General features: G+C 50.9%; 7 protein-coding genes across 8 annotated transcripts; 5 read left to right on the top strand and 2 right to left on the bottom strand.

Annotated features, from left to right (window-relative positions):
* Positions 1–1,305: 1,305 nt before the first annotated feature.
* On the bottom strand, positions 1,306–4,834 carry PV06_06720. 2 transcript variants are annotated; one of them, XM_016407870.1, is made up of 4 exons: positions 3,800–4,834; positions 3,074–3,536; positions 2,886–3,025; positions 1,306–2,831 (listed from the first exon to the last, which is right to left on the bottom strand). In XM_016407870.1, exons 2-4 carry the CDS (start codon positions 3,429–3,431, stop codon positions 2,010–2,012), a joined length of 1,320 nt encoding a protein of 439 aa, XP_016261350.1. In that variant the 5' UTR covers positions 3,432–3,536; positions 3,800–4,834; the 3' UTR covers positions 1,306–2,009. The 2 variants fall into 2 exon arrangements, with proteins under 2 accessions (XP_016261350.1, XP_016261349.1); XM_016407869.1 differs by having other exon boundaries at positions 3,074–4,834.
* Positions 4,835–5,141: 307 nt separating this feature from the next.
* Positions 5,142–7,398, top strand: PV06_06719 (uncharacterized protein). Its single transcript, XM_016407868.1, has 2 exons — positions 5,142–5,844; positions 6,052–7,398. Exons 1-2 carry the CDS (start codon positions 5,224–5,226, stop codon positions 6,163–6,165), a joined length of 735 nt encoding a protein of 244 aa, XP_016261348.1. The 5' UTR covers positions 5,142–5,223; the 3' UTR covers positions 6,166–7,398.
* PV06_06718 (uncharacterized protein) lies at positions 7,117–12,253 on the bottom strand. The gene has a single exon (XM_016407867.1). It carries the CDS (start codon positions 11,948–11,950, stop codon positions 7,592–7,594), a length of 4,359 nt encoding a protein of 1,452 aa, XP_016261347.1. The 5' UTR covers positions 11,951–12,253; the 3' UTR covers positions 7,117–7,591.
* Positions 12,254–12,432: 179 nt separating this feature from the next.
* On the top strand, positions 12,433–13,643 carry PV06_06717 (uncharacterized protein). Its single transcript, XM_016407866.1, has one exon. The coding sequence runs from the start codon at positions 12,616–12,618 to the stop codon at positions 13,612–13,614; it is 999 nt and encodes a 332-aa protein (XP_016261346.1). The 5' UTR covers positions 12,433–12,615; the 3' UTR covers positions 13,615–13,643.
* Positions 13,644–14,172: 529 nt separating this feature from the next.
* Positions 14,173–15,899, top strand: PV06_06716 (uncharacterized protein; the record flags this gene model as incomplete). Its single annotated transcript, XM_016407865.1, has 3 exons — positions 14,173–14,507; positions 14,570–15,144; positions 15,178–15,899. 3 exons carry the CDS (start codon positions 14,173–14,175, stop codon positions 15,897–15,899), a joined length of 1,632 nt encoding a protein of 543 aa, XP_016261345.1.
* Positions 15,900–16,859: 960 nt separating this feature from the next.
* PV06_06715 (chaperone DnaJ) lies at positions 16,860–18,211 on the top strand (the record flags this gene model as incomplete). Its single annotated transcript, XM_016407864.1, has 3 exons — positions 16,860–16,895; positions 16,959–17,028; positions 17,085–18,211. 3 exons carry the CDS (start codon positions 16,860–16,862, stop codon positions 18,209–18,211), a joined length of 1,233 nt encoding a protein of 410 aa, XP_016261344.1.
* Positions 18,212–21,007: 2,796 nt separating this feature from the next.
* On the top strand, positions 21,008–23,599 carry PV06_06714 (uncharacterized protein; the record flags this gene model as incomplete). The annotated part of the gene is made up of 1 exon (XM_016407863.1): positions 21,008–23,599. One exon carries the CDS (start codon positions 21,008–21,010, stop codon positions 23,597–23,599), a length of 2,592 nt encoding a protein of 863 aa, XP_016261343.1.
* Between the last annotated feature and the right edge of the window lie 1,535 nt (positions 23,600–25,134).

Raw genomic sequence — 25,134 nt, 5'->3', positions numbered from 1 at the left:
TCTGGGACCGTTCTGTGACGTTACTAACAAACATGTATACTCCATACTCCGTAGTCATTTATTTGGGATAAAAAGGGCCTGTTGAGAGAGAGAAGAAATCTCTGCATGTTTTCAGAAATCATTATGGAGGAGAGATGTAAGGAGTATATGTAGAAAACATGGGGAAGAAAGGAAAGGTCGATCGTCGTCGGACCTTTTGGAATTGTATCTCTAGGTACTCTGGTAGGTGTCCTTTTTTTAAGGTCCGATATTCCGCTGCTACTCCATGACTTTCAGCCCTGATGATGGGTTGTACACTGAGAGTAGGTTACCTCCTACTCGGCAAGAAGTACAGTTAAAAAAAAGACGCGTTTTTAAAGTGTGTGCGTGCACTGTGCCACGCGCGACCGCGACCGCGACCCCGGAGTAATACTGTACTAACGCGATCCAAATCTGCAAGGCTGAAACACCGGAGGAGAAATTGTGGTCTCTTTTGTTTGGTTATCAAAAATAAACCAAAACCAAACCACAACCCTTTGTTGAGAGGGAAGGGAAAACAAGGGCCACCACGAGAGAGCACTTCCAAGCAAGGTACAGACCTCCCCCCCCTCTCCTAACCCCCCCCCTTTCCTCCGGGCTCCGGACTCTCGGTATATTCCATTGGACCAACACTGTACGGAGTACTTTGTCCCTGACCCTCCTCCGTACGTGCATATGCACGTACATGTATGCCATGCACATCATGCAAATCATCCGAGAACCAACACGAGAACCGATCAAACGATCTTATGACCAACCTTTGGAACTTGCCGGGAAACTATAAAAACCAAAAAGAGAAAGAAAAAAAAAGAGACAAGTTTACTTGTCTGAAACCCCAGGTGACAAACCGAGCAAGTAAAACCAGGATCAGACTTTCGATGCTTATGCAGAACCAACCACACGACGCGAAACAATGAATCACGGAAAGCAGCAAAAGGAAACAAGACTCCAAAAGATATCCATGACGATGCATGCCGCACGACAAAAGAGACGGTCGCCCAACAGCCCCCTTCGCATTCAAGACCCTATCCTACCTAGGTACGTACGGGAGTACTGATAGCAAAGATATCAGATCACGAGTTACCGCCACCACTCACGTACACTTTACGGCAAAGAAAAAAAACCACACTCAATCAAGACCTAACTAGGTACCTCGTTTAGAAAACCCCAAAAGGCTCGCTTCTGAATCATAGTACCGCTACTGGTACGGCATCATCATCGTCGTCGTCATCATCATACTTTGATCAAGGACCCCATCATACATCACAGATAACAAGATAGAGTCGGGTCAAAAATTGAATATATGATGCCATTGAAAGAGAGCATCTAGAAGTCCTTGAGAATTCTACCCAAAATAGACAGTGTCACCTGAACATGAAACAATTAAAGAGGCGATAGTAGCCTAATAGTCCGAGTGTAACACTCTCAAAGAATCATCAATTGGTCCAATCATGAAAAGCTAGAGGTTCATACAACTCCCACTCGTGTCATCCAGACTTCACGCCTTGACCGCCACCATGCCTGTGCGTTTTCTGACGACTTCTGTTTGGTAAATTTCCCAGCCTATTGTTTGCTCCAGACATTTCAATCGTAAATGACCCACACCACCCAAATCCCAGTTTACGCCATGTAGGTTGCCGGATGCAAAGAAAATCATATGTACAATCCCATCCCTGCCGATGTTGCGCCGCAGCCTTGACCCCTCCATGTTTTCTTCCCCCTCCCCCGTTCCTTGCCTATTAATTGGATGTTGAATAATATCATACAACAGAAGCGAATTTGTAGAATAAAAAGATCCCTGAAAACAGGTATGAAAGATGGGCATCGTGGTTTGAAAACGGCGCTTTGGCCTCTCTGCGCGACTGCTTCCGAACCGTTCGGAAGGGCCGGGCAATCGAACAAGTCCAAGTACAGCAGCACCTGACTCGAGAGCGAAGCCAAGGCATTTCCAATATTTCTCAATAGTGGGTTCCAGGAGCGGGTCAAATGGTTTACATCACATAACGCTCTTGTCGGTTGTCCTGGACTGCGATTGGCATGGCTCCCCAATCGGGGGCGACAGGCATGTGATGACCCATGTGGTGGCGAGGCCGGATACCGTACTCTTCAGGCTCTGTGGACTGAGGCCTGCGAATGCTGCTTCCAGGGTAGTAGAGCGGATGCCCGCCATATCCGGGATCAGGATAAGCATAATTGTCCATTGAAGCTGAGGTGGGCAGGTTGCCGGGATTTTGCGAGTTCCAGCCAAGGTTGTTCATGTGAGGAGAAGCATTGCCGCTGCCTGTGCCGCTAGCCGGCGGTTCCATAGGCTGAGGAGGACCAAAGGTTTGCGGGCGTGCTGTGGTTGGCCGTTGTTGGGGAGCGCTCGTAAAGTTGTGAAGGGGCTGCCCGTTCATGGTGGGTGTCGAGCGAGTCGGATGCTGCTGGAACTCCGGCCGCAGATGCGGAGGAAGCGAGTGATTTTGCCCAAGGTACCCATACTCTGACCCTTGCCGCTGCATGCCATTGGTCGTAGGAGGCAGCTCCGTATTGGGAGAAACCGATAGCGTTCTGTCGGCTGGCGAGGCCGTGGAATGTCTGGACGAGCCTGAAGTGGATCCATACATTGACTGACTCTGAGGCTGAGTGGTCGACAACTTGGCATTAGTCTCTGCTGCCGCCTGCTCAATCGTACCCGTATGGTGGTTTTGATGGCGTGTGAGAGTCGTTCGTCGAGTGAACGTCTTTTGGCAGTTTGCGTAAGGGCACTTGTATGGCCTCTTTCCAGAGTGAATTCTGCGGTGTCTCGCAAGAGAACTTGAGTCAGAGAATGGCTATACGGAAATTAGCAATCAGACTTCCTATGTATGCATGGTGAATGCGCATACCTTGCCACATCGCTCGCACATATGAGGCTTCTCTCCAGTGTGTACGCGCATGTGGACGGTCAGAGCAGATCTCTGGATGAACTGCTTGCCGCAACCTGGGAAATCACAGGCATGTGGTCTAATACCGCTATGAATTCGCTCTGTAAGAAAGTCAGAAAAGTTCTCTTGTAACCGAGGAATATTCGTACCATGCCGCGCTAAATCGCTGCGTCGTGCGAAGCCCTTCTGGCAAGTGCTACATGCAAATGCCTTCGGTGCGGACTCATTCTTCTGTCTGATGGCGCCAAAATTGTCGTCAACCATCGTTTGAGTATCGTGTCGGGGAATATAACTTTGCGCATAAAGTTGATGACTATGTTGAGGCTGGCCTAGGTATGGCATCCCAGGGGCTTGCATGTGGTGCGGTTGGTGGTGAGCCATATTTGGCGCCTGACTCATAGCATAGGCTACGCCGCCCTCCATTTGCATTGATTGTTGTATTTGTCGTCTGAGTTCAGCGTCTGCTGCTGCAGCATTCCTTGCGTTCAACAGGCCTCCGATTTCCATTCCTCCCTTGGCAGGATATGGAAGGGGTTGTCTCAGGGCGTGCTGGTAGGCAGCTTCGCTCTGAGGCTTCTGGAATGAAGGAAAGCTAAAGCGTTGGTTCGAGTTCTGCATCGTGCTTTGGTCAGCGGCCGTGTACAGAAAAGACGTTGAAGATGGAAGGAAGGTAACAAATGATGAAGAGGACCTTGATCCTTAAGGGATCAGTGCCGTATTAAGTGGAGGAGGGTCATGGCGCTCTTCCGCAGAAATCGCCCTAGATCCCTCCGATCCACTCACTCAGAAGTACCAGAATAGGACAGAGCACTGTCCCATTGATCTGATCTGTGATATATTGCGGGCAAAGTGTCATACGTAATTATAGGACTCACCTGAGACGTTTTGGGCGTGTTGGTAGAAGTGTCGTTAGAAAGAGAGAAAAGAAGAAAAGCCAAATAATGGGCTAATGAGACTGTGACAATCAACAGGAATGCTGAAAAGGGCGACGGGCGATTGGTATGTGCCTTGGCGACTACCGACAGTCACGTTGTCCTTTGGGGTCACGATTGGAGCGACGTAACTTGGGTGTGTCCCTTTCGGTCTGGACGATGAAAATAGAGGTGTTCTAGGTCCCAATCGGTCCAGAGGCGGTTCAGTAAGCCGATATTGTTACCCTCTGGTGTAGCGAGCTCGGGGCACTTGGGTCGTCCTATTTTGGATATGCTATGCCCAATGCGACGTATTACCCTTCGATAGAGTTGTCTCGATCGATATTGCTTGTATTTCGAGTATGTATTCGGCGTATGATGTTGAACACCCTCCCGTGCTGTGTTGGGATAATTCTTTCCTCGGCCAGCGTACGTGCTGATGGATCTTTCTCTGACGTCGTGTGCGTAAGGTGCCTCTTGCCTCCGATCCGAGCGTGTGCTGTGGACTTGGGAAGTGAAGGATGGGAACGACAGATGGAACACGGGCTTCGGGTGGTCTTTGTACTGAGTATCTGAGCGGGCGGTCCGTGGCGGCGAGCAAGAGACGGTAGGGGATCTATGTTTTGCAATTTAGCAGCGAAAGACGTCTCGAAGGGTATGACCGCGGTGATGGACAGTGACGGCAAACTTGACGTTTGGGCACAGTCCGTCAGTTGAGACGGGCGTCGGTAATCTCGTGAGCAACGTGGAGGAAGTACAATCTCGTCGTCGGGCCAAAAACCGTTGTGTTGGTGGTCGGTGCAGTCATGGAGGCAGATGAGGCGATTGATGAGGTGAGGCCGTGCCCATTGACCTTGAGATATGATCATTGCATGGTTTTTTTCTTTCCCTCTTTCCGGTCAGCCATTCATCATTGACTGATGCAGGAGGATGAAAGTGAGGATCCTCCACTTCAATTGCCAGGTGCCAGAACGATGGTCAGAGGACGGACGGCACGATTGGGGGGGGTGCGTGAGGGACCGAGACCAGGACAAGAACGTGGAGGGGGGGGAGAGACTTGCCTTAGCTGCAGTAGGGGCGACCTTACCTAAAGATCCCTAGTGGCCAGCTGAGGCATTACTGCCCTCGTCGTACTGTAGGTTACTTCGGCGCTCCATACAGGAATAAGGTACCTACTACTCCCGTAACCCGTAGGCGTCACTAAAGTCGCAGCGAAACGCAATGGTGGCTTGGCTGCAAAACCTCGTCCCCATCACCCAAACGTCTACCCACGGTAAGCCTGCATACTACGTACATTCTCGACATCCTTCAACTCGTTCTTCACCACTCTACAGTATGCTCAAAATCAATTCTGACAGCTGTGAATTATCCCCTTTGCGGGGTCCATCATGATTTCATTTCCAGAACTCTCAGGGATCAAACCTTTATCTCGTCACCACCACTCCTACTACCCTCGCTGCAAAACTGACCTCTGGAGACGCCTTCCAGGTTCCTTCTTCTCGCTTGCCTACCTGAAACCCACGAGCCGCTGCAGTCATCCTGTTCCAGGTATTGGCTTCTACACTATTTGCAATGATGAGGTTAAACTGCCGTGTTCCAATTCTCGGGGGCATGTCACTATCGCCCAGCGAAGCACGACCACCCCTGAAGCTGTCAGAAAATCGCGACAGGCAGACACAGACATCTTTCTAAACCCACAAGGAAAAATCCTGGTTCTGGCCGCCTATCATTGCCTCGGCCTTGTTATTCTATTACACTGTCACTACCATTGCTCCTGGTTCCTGACAGTACGCGTACCCAGTCGGGTAATCAACTTTACACATGGAGAGCCGCGGACTATACCAAACTCATCGCGGCAGAAGCCCAAATGGGACGAATCAGACAGTGACATGGCATCAGACCGCGCATCTCCAGCTTCCAAATGTTGCAAGAGGTTACCTTGTCTTTCTCGCTGGTACGAGAACACGCGCACTGCGCGCCAATCCTGCTCATACAAGTCAACCCCCGAGGTGAGTTTGCTGTGCGATTCATACCCGTGTCATAGATTCATCCCTGAGTGGGCTTCAACTTTCTTGTTCTTGCCTGCTGTATTCATGCAGACGGTCGCATTCATCGGTAACTCCTGCTCATGCGGTTGAAAGAGATGGGTCCAGTCGAATGCTATCCAAAATCGCTTTCCGGCACACCTGAGGTTCAGAAACTCATATTTCGCACAGACGCTGTCAGAGCCACAATATATTCCGACCGACAGTTCTTCAGTAATATCTGTGCTTTCACCTTTGACGAGACAGCATCCATCTATTGACGCTTTGGCCTCATTCACGCAATAGCCCTGAAATTGCCACTGATCTTCCACCCGTTGTCTGGGAGAGTGAGCAATCTAAAAGGAATCTATTGCCCTTCACTCTAGTTGATCAGACGCTGTTGCCATGAAATTGCCGTCCATCGACGACGATATCGACCAACCCACTAACGTCGATAGACTGGTGGCGAGGTCCAGGGCTCGTCCATTACGCCTCTCGAGGTCCATTTTGTATTTTATTGTGCTCCGAACCGAGATGATGTTGTTTTTGTTGACCTCTGTTATGGGCAGTCTGTTGTCGGAAAAGCACTGACTGCGGCGACTTTTGTTTTTCTCTTATCAAGCCAGTGGAATGACCTACGGAACGACGGACAGACTCCCTTTTCCCCTTTGGCGCCGCTTCCGAACTACTCTGACTATCAGTCCTCCGACGATGTCAGCATCAGCAGATGATGCCAGTACGAAAATTACTCTGAGAGGCGCAAGTCTTTGGGGGCAAAATGAAGCGATACTGCGTGAATTTGCTGTTTTGCAGCCAAATTGAAGATCCTCTCGGTCGGACGGCTAGCAGAGTCATGACTCCCTCACCACTTCTCTACGAGTACGAGCACACTGTTCCCATCTCGGCGCAGCCTCCATTGGGCGGCTCGTGTTTCACCACACGTCGCTGATCGAACGAGCCGAAAGTTCTACTGTAGGAGAAGGCGGCACTTGCACAAACGCTGTGACCTGGCTCGCACTACTACTGTAGCCAGGCTCGGTGGGAAAAGGTGGGTTAGATCATTTGTACTCGTCCTTCACGCAAGATACATGCCTCTCGGGTCCCCACTTTCAGGTAAGATCTACTTCAGTGTAAGTACAATCTTGTTTGAATGCCGGGCAGTTTCAGTCGGGTCGCATCAGGTCACCACGGCGTGTCAATTGTATCATTGAAATGCCGACCCTTTTTCAGCCCAAGATGTGTAACGGAAGAATGGCTCTGTCTGCAAATGCAATTTCGAACACCCGGACGCAAGGAAGAACATGACAATGACTTTGATGGAATTCTAGTCGGCATTCCTCACGGATGCCACTCACTTCCCAAGCCCAAACGGCCAAATCCTACAACGTTGCTTCGCTCAATCCGGCCCAGCACATCAGACCATATAGGGAGGGGGTATAGGGGGCATTTGCAAACTTTTTTCCGTACAGCACATGCATCTGGCCTCCCATAGCTTCACCTTCTGTATTCAACTAGATTTCAAGCCAAAGAAGCCCAAGCAAACCCTGGGGTCGTCCCCAACAGGAAGATCGATCTTGTTCAATCGTAGCCTCCCAAGAAAACACCACCGAGCTTGATATCTCCGTGTCGTTCTTCCAAGTAAAAGTACCATTTCCACGCTTGCCTTTCCAAAGAGCATGAATGAACCTACATTTCGAGCCTCGCCCCCAAGTTTGTACCATGGGACCACAAACTAATCATCGTCCTCTTCTTCACCATCTGCATTCTGTTCTCCATACGCTCGTCTTCCATTCATCAAGCCGCCAGCACCCGCCCGGCTCGCAGCTCTCGCCTCGTGGATTCTGGCAATGGCCCTGTAAGTCTTGGCCAGCCTCTTGTAGTCGCCGTTGCGCTCGTACTCTTCGGCCAATTGCTTGTAGCACTCCAACGCATGGACGCCGTACTCCTTCTCGCGTCCCTGCGCGGGGCTCGTGGGTGTCAAGCCGTCAATGCTCCTCCTCGCCCTGGCCAGTTCTTTGGCTTCGCTGTTCTGCGAGTCGCCGCTTTGCCCTCTGGCGTGTCCGTTGCTCGGATCCTGTGGTTCGCCGTCGACTTCCTCGTCCGCCTCAGTGGTCGTGAGTAGGTCGACCAATTCATCAATCGTTGCAACAAGATCTTCGATTGCCGTCCACAGCGCATCGTCAGGCTGGTTCGCGATCGTGCTGAACAACTCCAGCAACTCGGCGATGAAAATCTTGCGGCTCATGGCCTCGTTCGCACTCACAGGCTTCGCCTTGATGATACTGTTCAACGCCCCGATTACCTCGGTCTCGATCAACTCTAGACTCTCTCCGTCGCTCAGTGCCCACTCGTTGATGATCATGGCCTGGAGAATCTCGACCGCAACCTTCCGCAACCCCTCGTGCATACTGAGACACAATCTTATCGTGGGCGCGACTAGACTAGGCACATACTGAACCTGGTACCCACCCAGCCTACGGATATTGTATCGTCTTTGATCGTCAGCCGTGGCTTCCCAACCAAGGCTCTCCCAACAATTTCGCAAGAGGTCGGCGCCGGATTGACGTACGTCACCAGATATTTTCCAAACTGCACGGCGTTTCTGCTCTGGAAATAGCTCTAGAGCCAGGGCTGGAGATGATACCAACATGAGCAGCGTATCAAGGAACGATTTCCACAAGCTCATTTTCAGGTTGAAACTGTCAGCTTGATCTGGATTTTCGGCTTCTTCAGGACTGGGGAGGTACAGTGATATGAGGAGGGTAGAGAGGTAATTAAGAATCGTCAAGGCACAGGAGTGGTGGTAAATGTGTAGACTGAGCCAGGTCGACGGACATGCGTGGTGCTGAAGGAGTGAGCGTAGCATGGTGAGTGTGGAAAGCACGTACTCCGAAAGCTCTTGACCCTGGATTTTGGGAACTGAAGGCGCTTTCATCCTTGCGATGGTAGCCACTGTCGCTGAGAGCTCAAGCAAAGCCTCATCGAATGAGTCCTCGCTGTCTGTTGCTCTGTTTACGAATGGGTATGAATCCGGGAAGAGGAATGATAGTGATCGCCGTCGAACCGAAGGCTGCCGTGCAATGATTTCATAGGCAGAGATGAGTTTTGGCATAAACTCGTGTAAATAGTGAGTTGGGATTCGTGTAAGTTCGGCAACAATCGAACAACTTAATCGGACTTGTTCGTGCCAATCGTCTGATAAGTCGTTCTGGATCCAGTAGGGGGAAAGCCATCTGACACAGTTCTTGACGAGCATCTTTTTGTCCCTATCATCGACCCAAATCTGGTCCAGCTTGGTGTAGTTATGAATGAGGATAAGCCGGTAGAGGACTAATTTGCCAGTTGCATCCTCACAAGAATCAATGAAGTCGATAGACGTCCTGATGACTTCCTCTTTGCTGAAAGCGGGAAGCAATTCAGGTAGCCAGGTGTGAAATTCTCGTACGAGCAAGGTCTTGCTTCCTACCAGCGCTGCCGTCTCACTGCGCATCATCATTTGCAATCCAAAGAGAATAGCCTGCATATCCTGTTTGAACGTCGAATGCTTTTCGTCTCGATTTTCATTTGTTTGTGATCCAAATCGCCGTTGCTGATAGGATGTAATGACAATCTTCATGAATGTCCTGCCAACTTTGAACAAAGCCCTCATGTCTCGAGCACTCTGAGGATCTGAAACGCTTTGCAGAAGTCGAGTAAAACTTCGTATCAGGCAGGATGCAGCATAGGGAGAGCGAAAGTGACTTTCAGTATACTGCTCGACAAGGGGTCCCAGATTGTACCGTCTGTCGTGCACAATGCCCAACACCCATACGATATCGTTGAAAATGAGATCCTCAAATTTTGACTCTCCTGACTTGTGCACAAGCACTCCAAATAGTGCATCGAGAACATCTTGAAGTTGCTTCACAATTTCTATTTCCTGTACAAAAGTGAGCTTTTGGAGGATGTCTAGTAACTGCACCGACGTCTGATGTTTCCAGTTGATTAGGCTGACCAACGTGCGGTCTTGTGAGTATTCTGTACTGCACAGAAGGGTGTTAACCTCCAGCGATGCGATGTTGGCATAACTTCCTTCGTGAACAGTTTTGTAAGTTGCATTATTCCACGGCAAGGACAGATACGCTCCACGACCTTGAACAACACTAGATGTTATCTTATCGTATGCATGGAGGATGAGAGAGTGGTTTCCATCGCTGATGAAGGCCTTCTTATCCCACAATGGCATCCAAGCCAGTGCAAATGGGAACTCCGGGGCATCCGCAATGCTGAGAATCAGATGGCTATCCGGGACCTTTTCTGTCGGTACTCGAAGGCATAGTGTCTGGTCCCAAGCAGAATCGATCTCAACTGCATTCGTGCGTAATGCAGTCACAGCAGCCCCATTTGCGGAAGGATAAATGCAGTGTTCGATACGCCGACCAGAAGAGTCCCGAACCTCCATTGTTAATTGTAAGTTCTGCATAGACTGGGCCTTGATTGGGGCCACGTTCAATTCTGGATGTGAGAGATGCGCTCCTTGAGTTATGACGGCTTTGCTTAGCCTTAGATATATGTCTGATCGAGGCTTGGAAGGCGCCTCCGAAAAACCAATCTTCTGACTCTTGGTGACGAGATGCATTGAAGTCGGATTGTTCTTGATCATTGTATCTGCATCCGGGGCCGTGTAAGGAGTAAGTCTGAGAGCCACACTCGATATATAAGGCGAGACCACAAGGCTTCTCCCCTGAGAGTTCAACAGTTGCTTTATTCTAGGATCCACTTCTCTGGTTTTTTCATCATCTCGTGCTGAGACTGACCACATTGTGATCGTCTCTTCGACAGAGTTATTATCCCTCATGATTTTGTTCACGTCGAGAATCCCGACTGCGATTGTCCGAGGTACCGGAGGGCCTTGGGCCGGTGAGGAACCATCCTCCTCTTCGGCAATCGACGGCGTTTGAGCCCGTTCATTGGTCTGGGGCGTTGCTCGACCGTTCACCCCGGGATGCGGTCTTTCAGCGTGTTTCCTTTTACCGAACATCAAGCTTGACCTTCGGCGATTGAGAGAAAGTTGCCGCTGGCCCAACAAGGTGCCATTTCTAGAGGGAGGGCGCTCAGGGGCTCTTCGCTTTGCTTTTCGCGGAGGTTCTGAGATGGTGACCTTCACTGTGAGAAAAGTTTCTCCCGCATCTCCTATATCCCTTGTACTGAGATCTGAGAACAAAGTCTTCATCTTTGCCGAAGCAACAGAACTGTATGTTTCGGAGAATGACACAGGGCTGCCATCTGAATCGTTGCGATACAAGGCCAAGTTCAAGCTTGCAGACTCTAGGTCCGAACCTACGACAGATATGACCTCAACCAGACAATGATGCAAGGAAGTGGCCCTGGATTTCTCGGATGGCGGTGAATCCAAAACGCTCATGATCGCTTGTAGTTTTGTCATTTCAATAGCAGAATCCTCCGAAGTCAATAGTCGGCCTTGGTGGGTGGCATCTCGAACGATAACTTCGCCACTGAGCATTTTATTGCCCCTGACAAGGTCCCAGACCGCATCATTTCGCACCTGCAGTCGTTCCTGCGCAGTAAGAACGTCATTTAAGAGTTCTCTCCGGGCATAATCCAGTCGACTTATGATCTCGGACATCTGATCGAGAACATGATACTCGCGCCGGAGTACTAAATCCGGAAGGTGAAGAATATACCATTCTCGCAGGCACGATGATATCTCATCCACAAGTGGTTCCGTCGAAGATGTCGGTGAATCATCTCCTATTTTCAGCATGGGGACAGGGGCTTGCGGCTTCGGCTCGCCGGGTCGGACAGCCACAGAGACTTCGGGACCAAGCTGTTCCCGAATTTCGATGCAGCATTTCGGGAAAATGCCAGAAAAGACACGTGCATCAGCCGCAGTCCTGCCACCGGGAGTCAGGGCCGACAATAGGGTCGGAGGAGCAACAAGATAACCTCGACACCAGGCGCCATCTTTACCGCCCTGTTCGATGACATATAATTGATCACCGATCTGAAGTGGTAACTCGGTGGGAGAAGCCGAAGGTTGGAAAGGGTATATGGCTACTGCATACGACAGAGGCAGCGGCTTCCAGGGCATGTTCTGAACCTGAGCGGTGGCCTGGTTGCGATCACCGAGCCACCGTAGTCAAACTTGATGAGGATGTGGTCAGGACTGACTAGCGGTGACCTTGATGTGGCGATGATCTTTGTGGAGCGTGTCCAGTATCCCGTATCCCGTATCCAGTATCCAGGGGCCAGTGCGCTGAAAATCCGCATTGACAGTTCATGAGAGGTCGAAATGACAGTTCGGCAACAAGGATGGGAGTCTGAAGAAGGTTCAGGTGTTCCTAGTCAAAGGATCCAGGATGATGGACCGATATCATTTTCGCAATCACGACGCGTTATCCACGAGTTCTGGTAAGAAAGAAATGGTGTTCTCCCCCAGCCGCACACAAGGAGGAAGAAGCTCCAGTTCTTTTTCTTTTAGCGGCAGGGGCCTCTCCTAATGTGGTTAGCGCCGTGGTGATTCTGATGCTCAAATTCGATGCGCGATGAGTTACATGTGCAACCATCCTTGTAGTAACAACACCATCTGCCCAGGTTTCGACCAGGTTTCGCCTCGGTGTCATTGCATTTCGAGACGACAATATCTCGCTCCTGCCCGAACAACGGTCCTGATCACTATTTCGGTTCCTCGCCATCGGGAAAAGCCCAAACCGTAGTGCCACTCTTTTTCCTCGATCCTTGACCAGCGCTTCCATCATGCAACCCGTGGTCAATGTCCTTTTGGACACTTTCCCAGGCCTCGCACTCCCACCTACGCTATGTATACCTCTACCAGCCTCGTCCTCTACTTCGGAATTGCTGTCAACAATCATCAACTTGTTGCCATCAAGTCTACCTCCGGCCCGCCTGCTTCTCACGTCTACCGCGAGCCACCCGATCTATGCATCTGATACCACAACATTAGCAGATATTGCTCTGCATCAAACATGTCGCAGCGACGGAGAATCTACGATGTTGCCCCTCAGACTATCCGCCCCATTAGTCGGGGGAAAGGGTGGCTTTGGTTCCCAACTTAGGGCCGCAGGTGGACGCATGTCCTCTCGCAAAAAACGTCAAAATGCAGAACTTGCCACTGGCAGCGCCCGAAATCTGGACGGGCGGAGGCTACGGACAATAACAGAGGCCAAGAATCTGGCAACTTATCTTGCCACCAAACCGGACATGGACAAGAAAGAGAAGGAAGAGAGACGGAAGAAATGGGAACAGGTTATTGAATTGGCCGAGCAGCGAGAGGCAGATATGCGTGCCGGTAAGGGCGTAGATGGTCGGCGAAAAGGGTTGAGTGACGAGTGGGTGGAAGAAAAGGAGGAGATTGGTGAAAACGTGAGGAATGCCGTCAAGATGGCTATGATGGCGGCTCAGGAAAAGGACACCAACGCTACATCTGCAGGCGAGAGCAGTGGAAGTGGCGGGTCTGCGTCAGGGAGTGAGGCAGATAGCGACGCAGATGATGTAATGGAGCTTGATGAAGACGAGATGGCCAGACTCAGAATGGAAGCCGAAGGGGGCGATGCAGATGCACTGTGGGTGCTCCAGCATCAGCTGAAGATACCATCACACCTCCTGCCCAAGCCCAGACAACCTGTAAGACGATTCGCAGGATTCGACGAAGAGGACGAGTTGACGAGCAGTGATGAGGACGAAGGTGCCGAAGAGGAGACGGGGGGAAAGGGTAAACAAAAGATCACCGTCTAGGTATCGTAATGCATAGTAACTTCGCAGACCGTTCGTTGATCCGCCCAGAACCCAGTCAGGGATAAAGTTGTTATTTTTCTTCCTTCGATGCTCGCATGTCGTTTCTTCGACGTCGATATACATAACACGATAACATGTGCAAGAACCTTTTGACTTTGCCCAAGCGGAGCCTTGCACTCGTAATTGGGCATGTAGCAACCAAACGGAGAATGGCACTCCACATACAACCTCGCTTTGCCCCGCGGACTTTAGCGACAACACCCACCTCGCGACGAGTGGAAGGGGAAAGACGAGACGACAAAGCCACCTCTCGGAACCTAGGTATCATTGATGATAGACTAGCTTGACAGAAATGGGCATTTCATGAGTGGTCATGGATACTACATCAACACCAATGTCGAGCTGAAAAAGGTCATTCCTCCTCATTTCAGACATTCACCTCGACAATAATATTTATATTGTTTCAACCATTCCGAGAGGCCAAGTAGCAGCTCATTCTTCCCAACAACGCTCCCCAACAGTATCACAACACCGAGGGAACTTTGCCAGCTTGTCACCATGACAGTCTCGGTGATTCCCTCAGTCACACTAGCATGTCTTCTACTGCTGTCTATCTACAAAGTCGTTCTTCATCCCTTGTTGTACCACCCTCTCCGCCACATCCCATCCGCCCACTGGTCGGTTCCATTCTTCGGAGATCTATGGATAACATACCAACGATACCGCGAACGTAACAATGCGGTCACCTATGCCGCCCATCTCAAGCATGGCCCGGTTGTCCGGATGGGCATGAATGAGCTTAGTGTCAATTGCGTGGAGAATGGCATAAGAACCATTTATGCTGGAGGGTGGGAAAAGCACGCTTGGTATCCTCAGCGCTTTGGCAGCTACGGGTAAGTGACGCACGCCGAACGGGTGTACCTAATGAAGCTGTGTGTTGTTGATTCATTTCCAGCGTCATGAATATGTTTTCTACCATCAAGCACGGTCCCCATAGCCAGAAGAAACGCACCATGGCCAACATCTACAGCAAGACGTACATTGCTTCATCGCCACAAGTATCTGCGACCTCCCATACACTTTTCTCCACACGCTTCTTGCCGCTGTTTCAGCATCTTTCCGATACTGCTGAGCCCACCGATGTCCATGACTTGAACAATGCTATGACCATGGATTTTATGTCAGCCTACCAGTTCGGCCTTAAAGCCAGTACAAACCTGACTCAAGACGTGACCACGCGAAAGAGGATCATGCATGAGTATCACTGCCGGCGAGATTATGAGTTCTTTTCCGCCGAAATGCCTTGGATAAAGGGGATCACCAGCAATCTCGGATTCCCAGTGGTGCCGCGCTTCGTGGACGAGGCAAATCAATATCTAGAGGACTGGAATGCCGATATGTGCCGGGCCGCTGAAAAACAACTCTCTGAAGCGGCGGGTGCTACTTCTGCGTGGCCGGGCGACGAACCGATCGTGTATAAACAGTTTAAAAGTGGGCTTGCAGCCTTGCGTGAGAAGGATCCGATGGCAGGTAAGTCCACGTCGGATGTCTTGCTCCCCACAGTCCGACACGAAGGCCTCCAACGGGATGAAAACGACACTAGTACAGCCGAAATCTATAGTGAAATGCTTGACCAGCTGGGTGCAGGGCATGAGACTTCGGCTGTCGCTCTGACCTACCTCTACTGGGAAATGTCGAAGAGTCCAGAGCTCCAAACACAACTCCGCCAGGAGTTGATGATGTTGACACCTCCCATCAAATGGCCGTTACCCGCAGGCTCGGACCTGAAGGACTTTCAGCTACCTGATCCCAAGCAGATCGACGCACTACCGTTGTTGCAGGCGATCGTTATGGAGGTATTGCGGCTGCACACACCGATCCCAGGCATCGAGCCAAGGATCTCTCCTCATGTTCCTGGAGGTAACACACTCGGATCATATTCGGGTATTCCGGGAGGCGTACGTGTGTCAGCTATGCCATATGGTCTGCATCGCAACGAAGCCGTTTTTCCAGAAGCAGAAACTTTCAAGCCTACACGTTGGCTTCCATCCCACACTAGCGACGAACACCTCAAAGAGATGCACCGCTGGTTTTGGGCTTTTGGCTCTGGCGGGCGGATGTGTATTGGGAGTCACTTGGCAACGCAGGAGATTAAATTGCTCGTTGCCGCTATTTATTCAAATTGGACGACTGAGATCGTGGATGATCAAGGGATTGAAGAGATTGATGCCTACACAACAAGGCCGAAGAGCAACCGTCTCGTTTTGCGATTCCGGCACGCATAGGACATTTGTACGCTGAGTGAGGCTGGGGATCGCTTATTCGGAGCTTTCCATTGGTAGATACGAGGCAGCCGATCGCTTCAGTTCCGCGCCTACAAAAGGAATAGAGGCTGAGTATTTCAAGAATGGGTCTGTGTCTGACGAGACAAATATCAGTACATCAGTACCGTGGAGGCCAACCGAATTTACAGCAAATTTCCCTCCGAAGCAGGCAAATAAGTGAACGTAAATCTCTACCTAAATCTCTGATTCTAGTTATGTTCTGATCCTAACAGGCAATACAGCTCGATAGCGATACGGTAGATGTTCTTGCTGTCATTTTGTGCGGGCGAATTTTACTGATCTGCTTTGTCAGACAGACCAGATATAGAAGTGTCTTTGCGCAGGAGGGAGATACCGAGGAAGGCGGCCGCCGATAACAGCCCTTATCCGGAGTAGGTAGGTGCCTAAGTATAGAGTCGGTCTGAGACCTTGCGTAGGAGATGTCAATATGCCTTCAGTACATACAGTAAGGCGTATGTACATTGTATGTCCCTCAGCTCAAACTCTGGTTATCATTATTTTTATGTATGTAAAATAATGTATAGTTATTGTTGACGTATCAGACGCCGCCAGACGATCTTTCTTTGTATGGGGAAATCGAGAGAAGCTGAAGGAACGCCTCAGAAGCTTGGCGGGTCCGGGTTTAAACTGCCTGCGAAGACGCCGCTGCGAATTTTTGGGAGGCGCTGATGAATGCCTTGCAATTAATCGCCTGCGCACTGTCGACCTAAATACCTTCAACCTTCCTCTCACTCCCTATTTTACTTGACGTCTTACTGTCGCTCAGACTGAACTGCTGTTTGCTTATCATACAGCACTAGCAACTTCGACTCTTTTGCTATCGCCGCGGCGACTTATCTCCTCTCCACCAACTGACCCTTGTCCCTCCTTCACCACATCCTCTAGTACTTGCCCTGCACTATGGTTAAGGATACGAAATTCTACGAGATCCTGGGGGTAATGCTGAAATCAAACCATCTGTCGTCCTTCCCGATTCATCGATTCTAACACACTTTTCAGGTCGACCCCTCAGCCTCGGAGGCTCAACTAAAGTCAGCTTACAAGAAGGGCGCTCTAAAGCATCACCCTGGTAAGTTGCTTTTCAGTGACACATCATGTCTACAATAGGCGACTAATGATTGCCAGACAAGAACGCCCATAACCCTGATGCTGCGGAAAAATTCAAAGATCTCTCGAAAGCCTACGAAGTCCTGTCCGATCCACAGAAAAGACAACTCTACGACCAATATGGAGAAGAGGGTCTCGAACAAGGCGGCATGGGAGGAGGCATGGCTGCTGAAGATCTCTTCGCCCAGTTTTTCGGCGGTGGTTCAGCCTTCGGCGGCATGTTCGGCGGTGGCATGCGTGACACCGGCCCAAAGAAAGCCAGAACTATTCACCACGTTCACAAGGTTTCCTTGGAAGATATTTACCGCGGCAAAGTCTCAAAATTGGCGCTTCAAAAGTCTGTCATCTGCCCAGCATGTGAGGGCCGAGGCGGCAAGGAGGGTGCAGTGCGTACCTGCACTGGCTGCAACGGCGCTGGTATGAAGACCATGATGCGCCAGATGGGGCCTATGATACAGCGCTTCCAGACCGTCTGTCCAGACTGTCAGGGTGAAGGAGAGACGATTCGCGATCGTGATCGATGCAAGCGCTGCATGGGTAAAAAGACTGTCGTAGAGCGAAAGGTCCTACACGTCCATGTCGATCGTGGTGTCAAGAGCGGGCACAAGATCGAATTCCGTGGTGAGGGTGACCAGATGCCCGGCGTGCTCGCTGGTGACGTCGTATTCGAGATTGAGCAGAAGCCTCACGCCCGGTTCCAGCGCAAGGACGACGACCTGTTCTACCACGCCGAAATTGACCTGTTGACTGCTCTGGCTGGCGGACAGATCTATATCGAACATCTTGACGACCGGTGGTTAACTGTCAACATCTTCCCAGGCGATCCTATCACTCCTGGAGCTATCAAAGTCATTAAGGGACAGGGCATGCCGTCCTTCCGTCATCACGACTTCGGCAACCTATACATCCAATTCGACGTCAAATTCCCTGACAAGTCAGAGATCCAGAACGTCGAGATGCTGGAACAAATCTTGCCTCCTCGCATGCAACAGAAACTCCCGCCTGCTGACGGGATGGTGGAAGATTTCGATCTCGAAGAAGTTGATCCTCGACAGCAAGCCAGAGCACAAGGAGCTGCGATGGATGAGGATGACGAAGATGGTATCCCTGCTGGGGCAGAGAGGATGCAATGTGCCTCACAGTAATCGGCAGGCTGGCCACAAGATGACGAAGGACACGACACCGACACAATGAACAATGGAAGATGACGACAAAGAAATTCCACACTGCCCGCTGCAAATGAACAATGTTCGTTAGCGAGCGTGGTACATTCGATGCATACAGCCAGTCGACTATCTGCATGTATCGGCGTTGAATTGGAAAGACCATATGGGATCAAACATGGCGTTTGGCGCGTTCAACTGGGGGGCAATATTGCACAAGAACAAGCTGTATTGGTTTCGAGACGAGGCACATCTAGTGGGGTTCGGCTTTTCACGGTTGCCGTAAACATTAGATAGCCTTGCTTTGCATGCATGATAGAATTGGTGGGGAGAGACCATGATGGCTCATTTCCATCAGTCATGATGGCGTGAGCAATGTATGATTTGAGAGCGAGTTCTTCTGCGACAGAAGGTGATACATTCAATGTTACCGAGATTGCTATTCCTGAAAATAACGTCAAGACTTTAGTTGTATGTGTAGATGCATCCTTGTAGCTGCAAGAAGGGTTGTAGAGCATCATCATCATCAAGAGGGTATTACTGGTGTGATGGAACACATTGTCAAGTAGTAATACTTTTCTACTAGATAGGTCATGATAGATCCTTCTGTCTTCCAATGGATAGTTCCATACCCTTTGAGATGCTCAAAGCATCATCACCATCTCGACATTATCAGGGACCCAACTGTATAAGTAGCCCACCTTCTCTCCTCGCTGTACTGACAAGCACAATATGAGGGTGCATAATCGAGACAGTTGCTAAGTGGGCGATCATCGGGAAGCAGAAGAAGTATGGTGAGGCCAAGGAAAAGCGGTCAATCAGAGGAGAACAGATACTCTCTACTGTACGGTCATGCCTGATTTGAAATTGCGAGTCCCTTGATCGTCTCTGCCTTCTTGCTGAAGGGTTCACTCGAGAGGGGAAAGTTGACCGATATATACCTTTCGCATCCAAACGGCACTGAAATCTACCCAGGATTCGAAACTAGATCTCGACACAATCAAGAAATATGTACTCCGGTAGGGATAAACCGTTTGAGGGTTCCCTGCGTGTCTCGATGCATTGAATCATTTGTGGCTGAAATCGCGTCAGCACTTTAACCCAAAGGTCCAGCCACCAATAAAGCCACCCATGAAGACAATTGGACTAGCGAGAACCTTGCAATGGACCGGTGTCTCCCCCTTCTCGCATCATGACAGGTTCAACATGACGAAGCCCCTGGAGCGGACGTGCCAGGGCGGAAATGGAGTCCAACCTCGCCCGATCGACGAAGGAGGTTCGAGATGCTCGAGCACGCCATTTTCAACCCCCCCCCTTGTTGCAGTGGAAGGAGTCCCTTCTTCACGGCGGAATAGAAGTGACGCGAACAGAACCAGGGAGTTGCGAGAATAATTTGGCCGATGTTGCAGAGTGATCTACTCGTAGAGCTCCATTGACCAAGAGCCTCAACAAGGGCCAGAAATCTCCCTTAGACCAGTCAGGGTTTCACTGAAAATGTTTGCACCGAACTCAACCCCTTGTTGATCGACGAGAATGACACCGGTTCGAGCAGGGGAGACACTTTTTGGTTCAGCATGTGGGAAAAACTCAGGTACCCGGAAAGCGTCAAGCGTGGCGTGCACAGACAATGACGGAGATAGAGAACCGGGAAGAATTGATCATGGAGCAGAGAAGTCCAAATGGCTGAGTCAAGAATCGAAGACGAGTACGGAGTATCGCTCATGAGCAGAGGAGGGTGATGGCGTGTATGTCGCCATGATTATTCGTGATTTGTATTTGCGTCGACGGTGGCACTTGAGTGCCCAAAGTTGACTGGGACCTATGAGATGATCTGTATCTGCTACGGAGTACCCGAGTACGTGTCGAGAGGGAAGAGTAAAGAGATAAAGATGGGGCATTCTTGACCGTCCGCTTCGTCCATCACATCACGCCTTCGATTGCGACATCGTCCTATTTCATCATTGCCCACGAAATGTCTTGAAAATTCTCTGCTCGCACGCCATCCTTCCAACACGTTCTTTTCTAGTTCCAGATTGCCCTTCTCTTAGATCTTGACATTCCGTCTGTTTGTCCTATTGAGTTCAGACTTTTTGATTCCTAGCTGCAGTCGGCAAAAATGCACTTGGTCTCTCGTTGAGCGCGTCCTGCCTGTGTGGAGGGGCGCGATATTATATATCGACTTATACTCCGTATCTCTGGGATCCGAAGTGCCCCCCCCCCTTCTACAGTCTGCTTGTGCTACACACCTCAGAAGTCGGCGAGTCTATCATTGACTGCTACACGTGTCTCTGTCACGGGCGCTGTTCTGTGCGACGTTTACAAGCACACGGAGGATACCTTGATTGGTATACGATCTTCCCAGCCGACCAACTTCACCGACCCCATCTTTGTCGCAACACAACCCTTGCAGCGTAGGACTCGAGGCTTTGTTCGCGCTACATGAGTAGCTAAACAAAATCCTACAAGCCACGACTCAGACATAATCCTTGCCCAACCCTGCCACCAGCACGCCCAATCGTCAAGACACGCCTTGGCAACAATAGGCCTGGACAAGGGTACCTGAACACACCCACACCCCATCCGCCCACGTTCTCATCTTGAACATTCCTCCTCGGCGCCCCTCCTCCGCCGACTCGAAAGCCTCTCTGTACGAGTACTAAAAGGCCGTCTGCCGTCTTATCTGTTTCCTTTTAGGACTGATCTCATTCTATCACTTTCAAGCCCGTTGCAAGCCCTGTCGAGTCGTTCGTCTCGGGAAAGTGGCAGACAGACGTCGTAATGGCTTCCACCTCGTCCAAAGTTGGCCATGGGCTGGCAAAAGTCCTCCGCATCAACCTCGATGAGCGTCAAGCCAGTAAAGACTCGGTCACCCGCGGTGAATCTACATACTCGATAAGCACCGCCGACACATATGTGGAAGAAGAACCGACGTCCCTGGATTGGGTCATGGATCTACTTCCCAGCGGGCGAGACATGGGCACTTATGCTCGAAATCTTTTCCCCTTCACAAGGTGGATCGGCAGATACAATGTCCAGTGGCTGATTGGAGATCTCGTCGCCGGTATCACTGTCGGCGCCGTCGTGGTGCCTCAGGGTATGGCCTATGCGAAACTCGCCGAACTTCCTGTTCAGTATGGTCTCTACTCGTCTTTTATGGGTGTTTTGATATACTGGTTCTTCGCCACCTCCAAGGATATCACGATTGGTCCGGTCGCCGTCATGTCGACCATTGTTGGCAACATTGTCAACAAGGTTGCCGAAGAACATCCAGATGTCCCTGGTCATGTTGTCGCGTCCGCCCTTGCCATCATCTGTGGTGCCATTGTCTGTTTCATCGGCCTTATTCGATGTGGTTGGATAGTCGACTTTATTCCTTTGACTGCTATTTCCGCCTTCATGACCGGCTCCGCGTTGAATATCGCGGTCGGCCAGGTGCCTACGATGATGGGAATCAAGGTCAAGGGCTTCAACACGAGAGCGTCCACCTACCTGGTCATCATCAACACCTTGAAATACCTCGGACACACCAAGATTGACGCCGCCATGGGTCTCACTGCGCTTTTCCTACTCTATCTCATCCGCTTCACGTGCAACCAACTGGCGAAGCGCAACCCCGATCGAGCCAAGATGTTTTTCTTCATTTCGACCCTTCGCACGGCTTTTGTCATCCTCCTGTACACGCTCATTAGCTGGCTGGTCAATCGCCATCACCGCGATGATCACGTCTTTCAGATTCTCGGAAAGGTGCCTCGTGGTTTCAAGGACGCCAGAGTTCCCGAAATCAACACGGAAATCATCAGCTATTTCGCGAGCGAACTCCCCGCGTCGGTTATTGTCCTTTTGATCGAGCACATCGCCATCTCCAAGTCGTTCGGCCGAGTCAACAATTATACCATTAACCCGTCGCAGGAGCTGGTTGCCATTGGTGTCACCAACCTGCTGGGCCCCTTCTTGGGTGCATATCCTGCGACCGGTTCTTTCTCACGAACGGCCATCAAATCGAAAGCGGGCGTCCGAACGCCCTTCGCCGGTGTGATCACTGCCGTCGTTGTTCTTCTGGCCATCTACGCCTTGCCGGCAGTCTTCTACTACATTCCCAACGCCTCGCTCTCGGGAGTCATCATCCACGCCGTGGGTGACTTGATCACTCCCCCCAACACCGTCTACCAATTTTGGCGCGTCTCGCCCATCGAGGTCATCATTTTCTTCGCCGGTGTCCTCGTCACCGTCTTTTCTTCGATCGAAAACGGCATTTACACCACCATCTCCGTCAGCGCCGCTGTGCTCTTGTTCCGCGTCGTCAAGGCCAACGGCCACTTTGTCGGCAAGGTCAAGGTCCACTCCGTGATAGGCGACCATCTGGTCGAGGACAAGTTCCACGACAACAAGCGCGTCTCCGATGACGACCGGGCGGTGCGGGACATCTTCCTCCCGCTCGACCACAACGACGGCTCGAACCCTTCTGTGCACGTCGAGGCCCCTTACCCGGGCGTCTTCGTGTACCGCTTCTCGGAAGGCTTCAACTACCCCAACGCCAACCACTACACCGACTACCTGGTCAAGTACATCTTTGAGCACACGCGCCGCACGAACCCGCACTCCTGGCCGCGCCCCGGCGACCGACCCTGGAACAACCCGGGCCCGCGGCGCGGCAAGTCCGAAGATGACCGCTCGCACCTCCCCACGCTCAGGGCCATTGTCCTGGACATGTCGTCGGTCAACAACGTCGACGTGACCAGCGTACAGAACCTGATTGACGTTCGCAACCAACTCGACCGCTACACCACGCCCGAGACGGTGCAGTGGCACTTTGCCTGCATCACCAACCGCTGGACGAAACGGGCCCTGGCGTCCGCCGGGTTCGGGTACCCCTCGGCGCCCACGGGTGAGGAGTACCACCGCTGGAAACCCATCTTCAGCGTCGCCGAGATCGGCGGGTCAGCCAGCGCCGCCGCGGCCGCCGAGGCGGAGAGCAACCGGCGCCTGTCGCGCATGCACTCGTCCGACGAGGAACACGGACATTTTGGCAAGGTTCATTCCCGGACGAGCAGCGGTCACGGTGTCAAGTCCGCCGACGCCATCGAAAAGGCCCGGTACAAGGATGATGACTTTGACAACACCAACAAAAGTTCTGGGTCCGGGTCGAACGGATCGTCACCGCCTGATCTGTCGAGAGAGATCACCAACAGCAAGGCGTACTCGAGGGCGACTTCCAAACGCGTCGCCGTCGTGCACGGCCTGAACAGACCCTTTTTCCACATCGACCTGACCAGTGCTCTACAGAGTGCCATTGCCACGGTCGAACATCAGAACAATCTACGTCAGGCGGAAAACGATGGTGAAGGTGTATCGAATGATGATAAAGAATGATTGTGAAGAAATTAAGAAGTAAAAAAGAAGGTTGGGGATTTACAGATTTTTACGATGCAATGACTTTTGCAGAAGTCGAGTTGTGGCGAGTATGTACCCAAGGTATAAACTTGACACATATTTATTTATGGGATACCCCTGTCTCCCTCGTGTCCACGGAGACATGCGAATATAATAAAATTGATTGAATTGACCTGACCTGAGCAAGTACTCCCGGCCAGTACGAGTGTAACAACTTTTTTTTTCGTGGCCATACTCGTAAGCATTCGTGGTGACTGCCTGTGACCTGGATTTTGTACCTCGGGGGTTCGTTGGGGTTGGTGTACCTTTGATCCAGTATGATCGAAGCCCCGATTCCCCATTCTTCACCGTGATTCCTTCCAGTACTCGGTGGGAGGAGGACTGCGTGTCATTAGGAACTCGGCCACGTTGACCATTTCCCTGTGATGTGATGTGATACACGGCAATGACGGTGTTCCGCCCCCCCTCCTTTTCCTTTAGCCTCGTCGGAGATGTTGAGATGTTTGGTCTTTTCGAGACATGTATAAATAGCACGGATGGCTTAATCCAGGCACATGACTGAAGTCTGCAGTCAGGGTTTATCGAAATATTCCCCCCCTCCCCCGCCTAGATGGTGTGCGTCCGAAGATTGATAACCCTTGACAATTGGGCGGATCAGGGGCGGTCGTTGTTGGCCGTATGTAGACCCACGGTCGTCGGTGAGTCACTGAAGAATTTGATCAAACCATGTCGGAGGATATTGTCGATCGATTCGTGGATGGGACCGGAGTGGTTCGATGTTTTTTGTTCCAATCTTTGTCATTCATCAATCGAACATTGTGTCGGTTTTGGTGGCACCACAGGGCTCAACAGGATCACAAGGTATATATGTCATGACGGGTCACTTTTCTTTCTCATCTCTCCAAAAGAGAGAGAGAGAGAGAGAGAGAGAGAGAGATGATGATGATGATGATGATGATGCATGGCTCGTTCACTCAAAGGACGGTCCAAAACGCGTCCCATAATCGACGCAACTCTAGCAAATGTTTTGAAAATTGCAAGGCCTCTTTCGAGTAAAGACGACATATGAGTAACAATCGAAGTAAGGCGTGAAGATAAAAAGATCCCATACTCCTAGCCAATGGTGACAATTGAGCGATTGCTCCATTATGAGCGATGAGTGAATACATGGTGGAATTGTATGGTAGTTACTTAAGTCAGTTCGGTCGGTTCGGTTCGGTCAGTCAGTCAGTCAGTCGATAGTGGTTGTACTGTAGTGGTGGTGTGGTGTCGTTGTCGAGGAGAAAGATAAGCATGACTTTTTCCCCCTGGACGGGTATGTCGCGTCTTTTTTAAGAAACAGGTACATCAACAGTTCACGCGTTCGATGGGTAGGTTCTTCTTCTTTTTCTGGAAGTGCACTGACAGGACGCCTGGACCGTCAACAACAAAACACGGGGGGGTGGTCTTTGGCAGGTGGATTTAATTTCCGGGATGCAATCGAGGAGTTTTGTAAGAGTAAATCGATTCGGTTC

Source organism: Exophiala oligosperma, assembly GCF_000835515.1.
Source record: "Exophiala oligosperma strain CBS 72588 unplaced genomic scaffold supercont1.6, whole genome shotgun sequence".
In the NCBI taxonomy this organism is placed as follows: domain Eukaryota; kingdom Fungi; phylum Ascomycota; class Eurotiomycetes; order Chaetothyriales; family Herpotrichiellaceae; genus Exophiala; species Exophiala oligosperma.
Note: the sequence above shows the minus strand (reverse complement) of the source record. Positions and strands in the feature narration are given on the sequence as shown.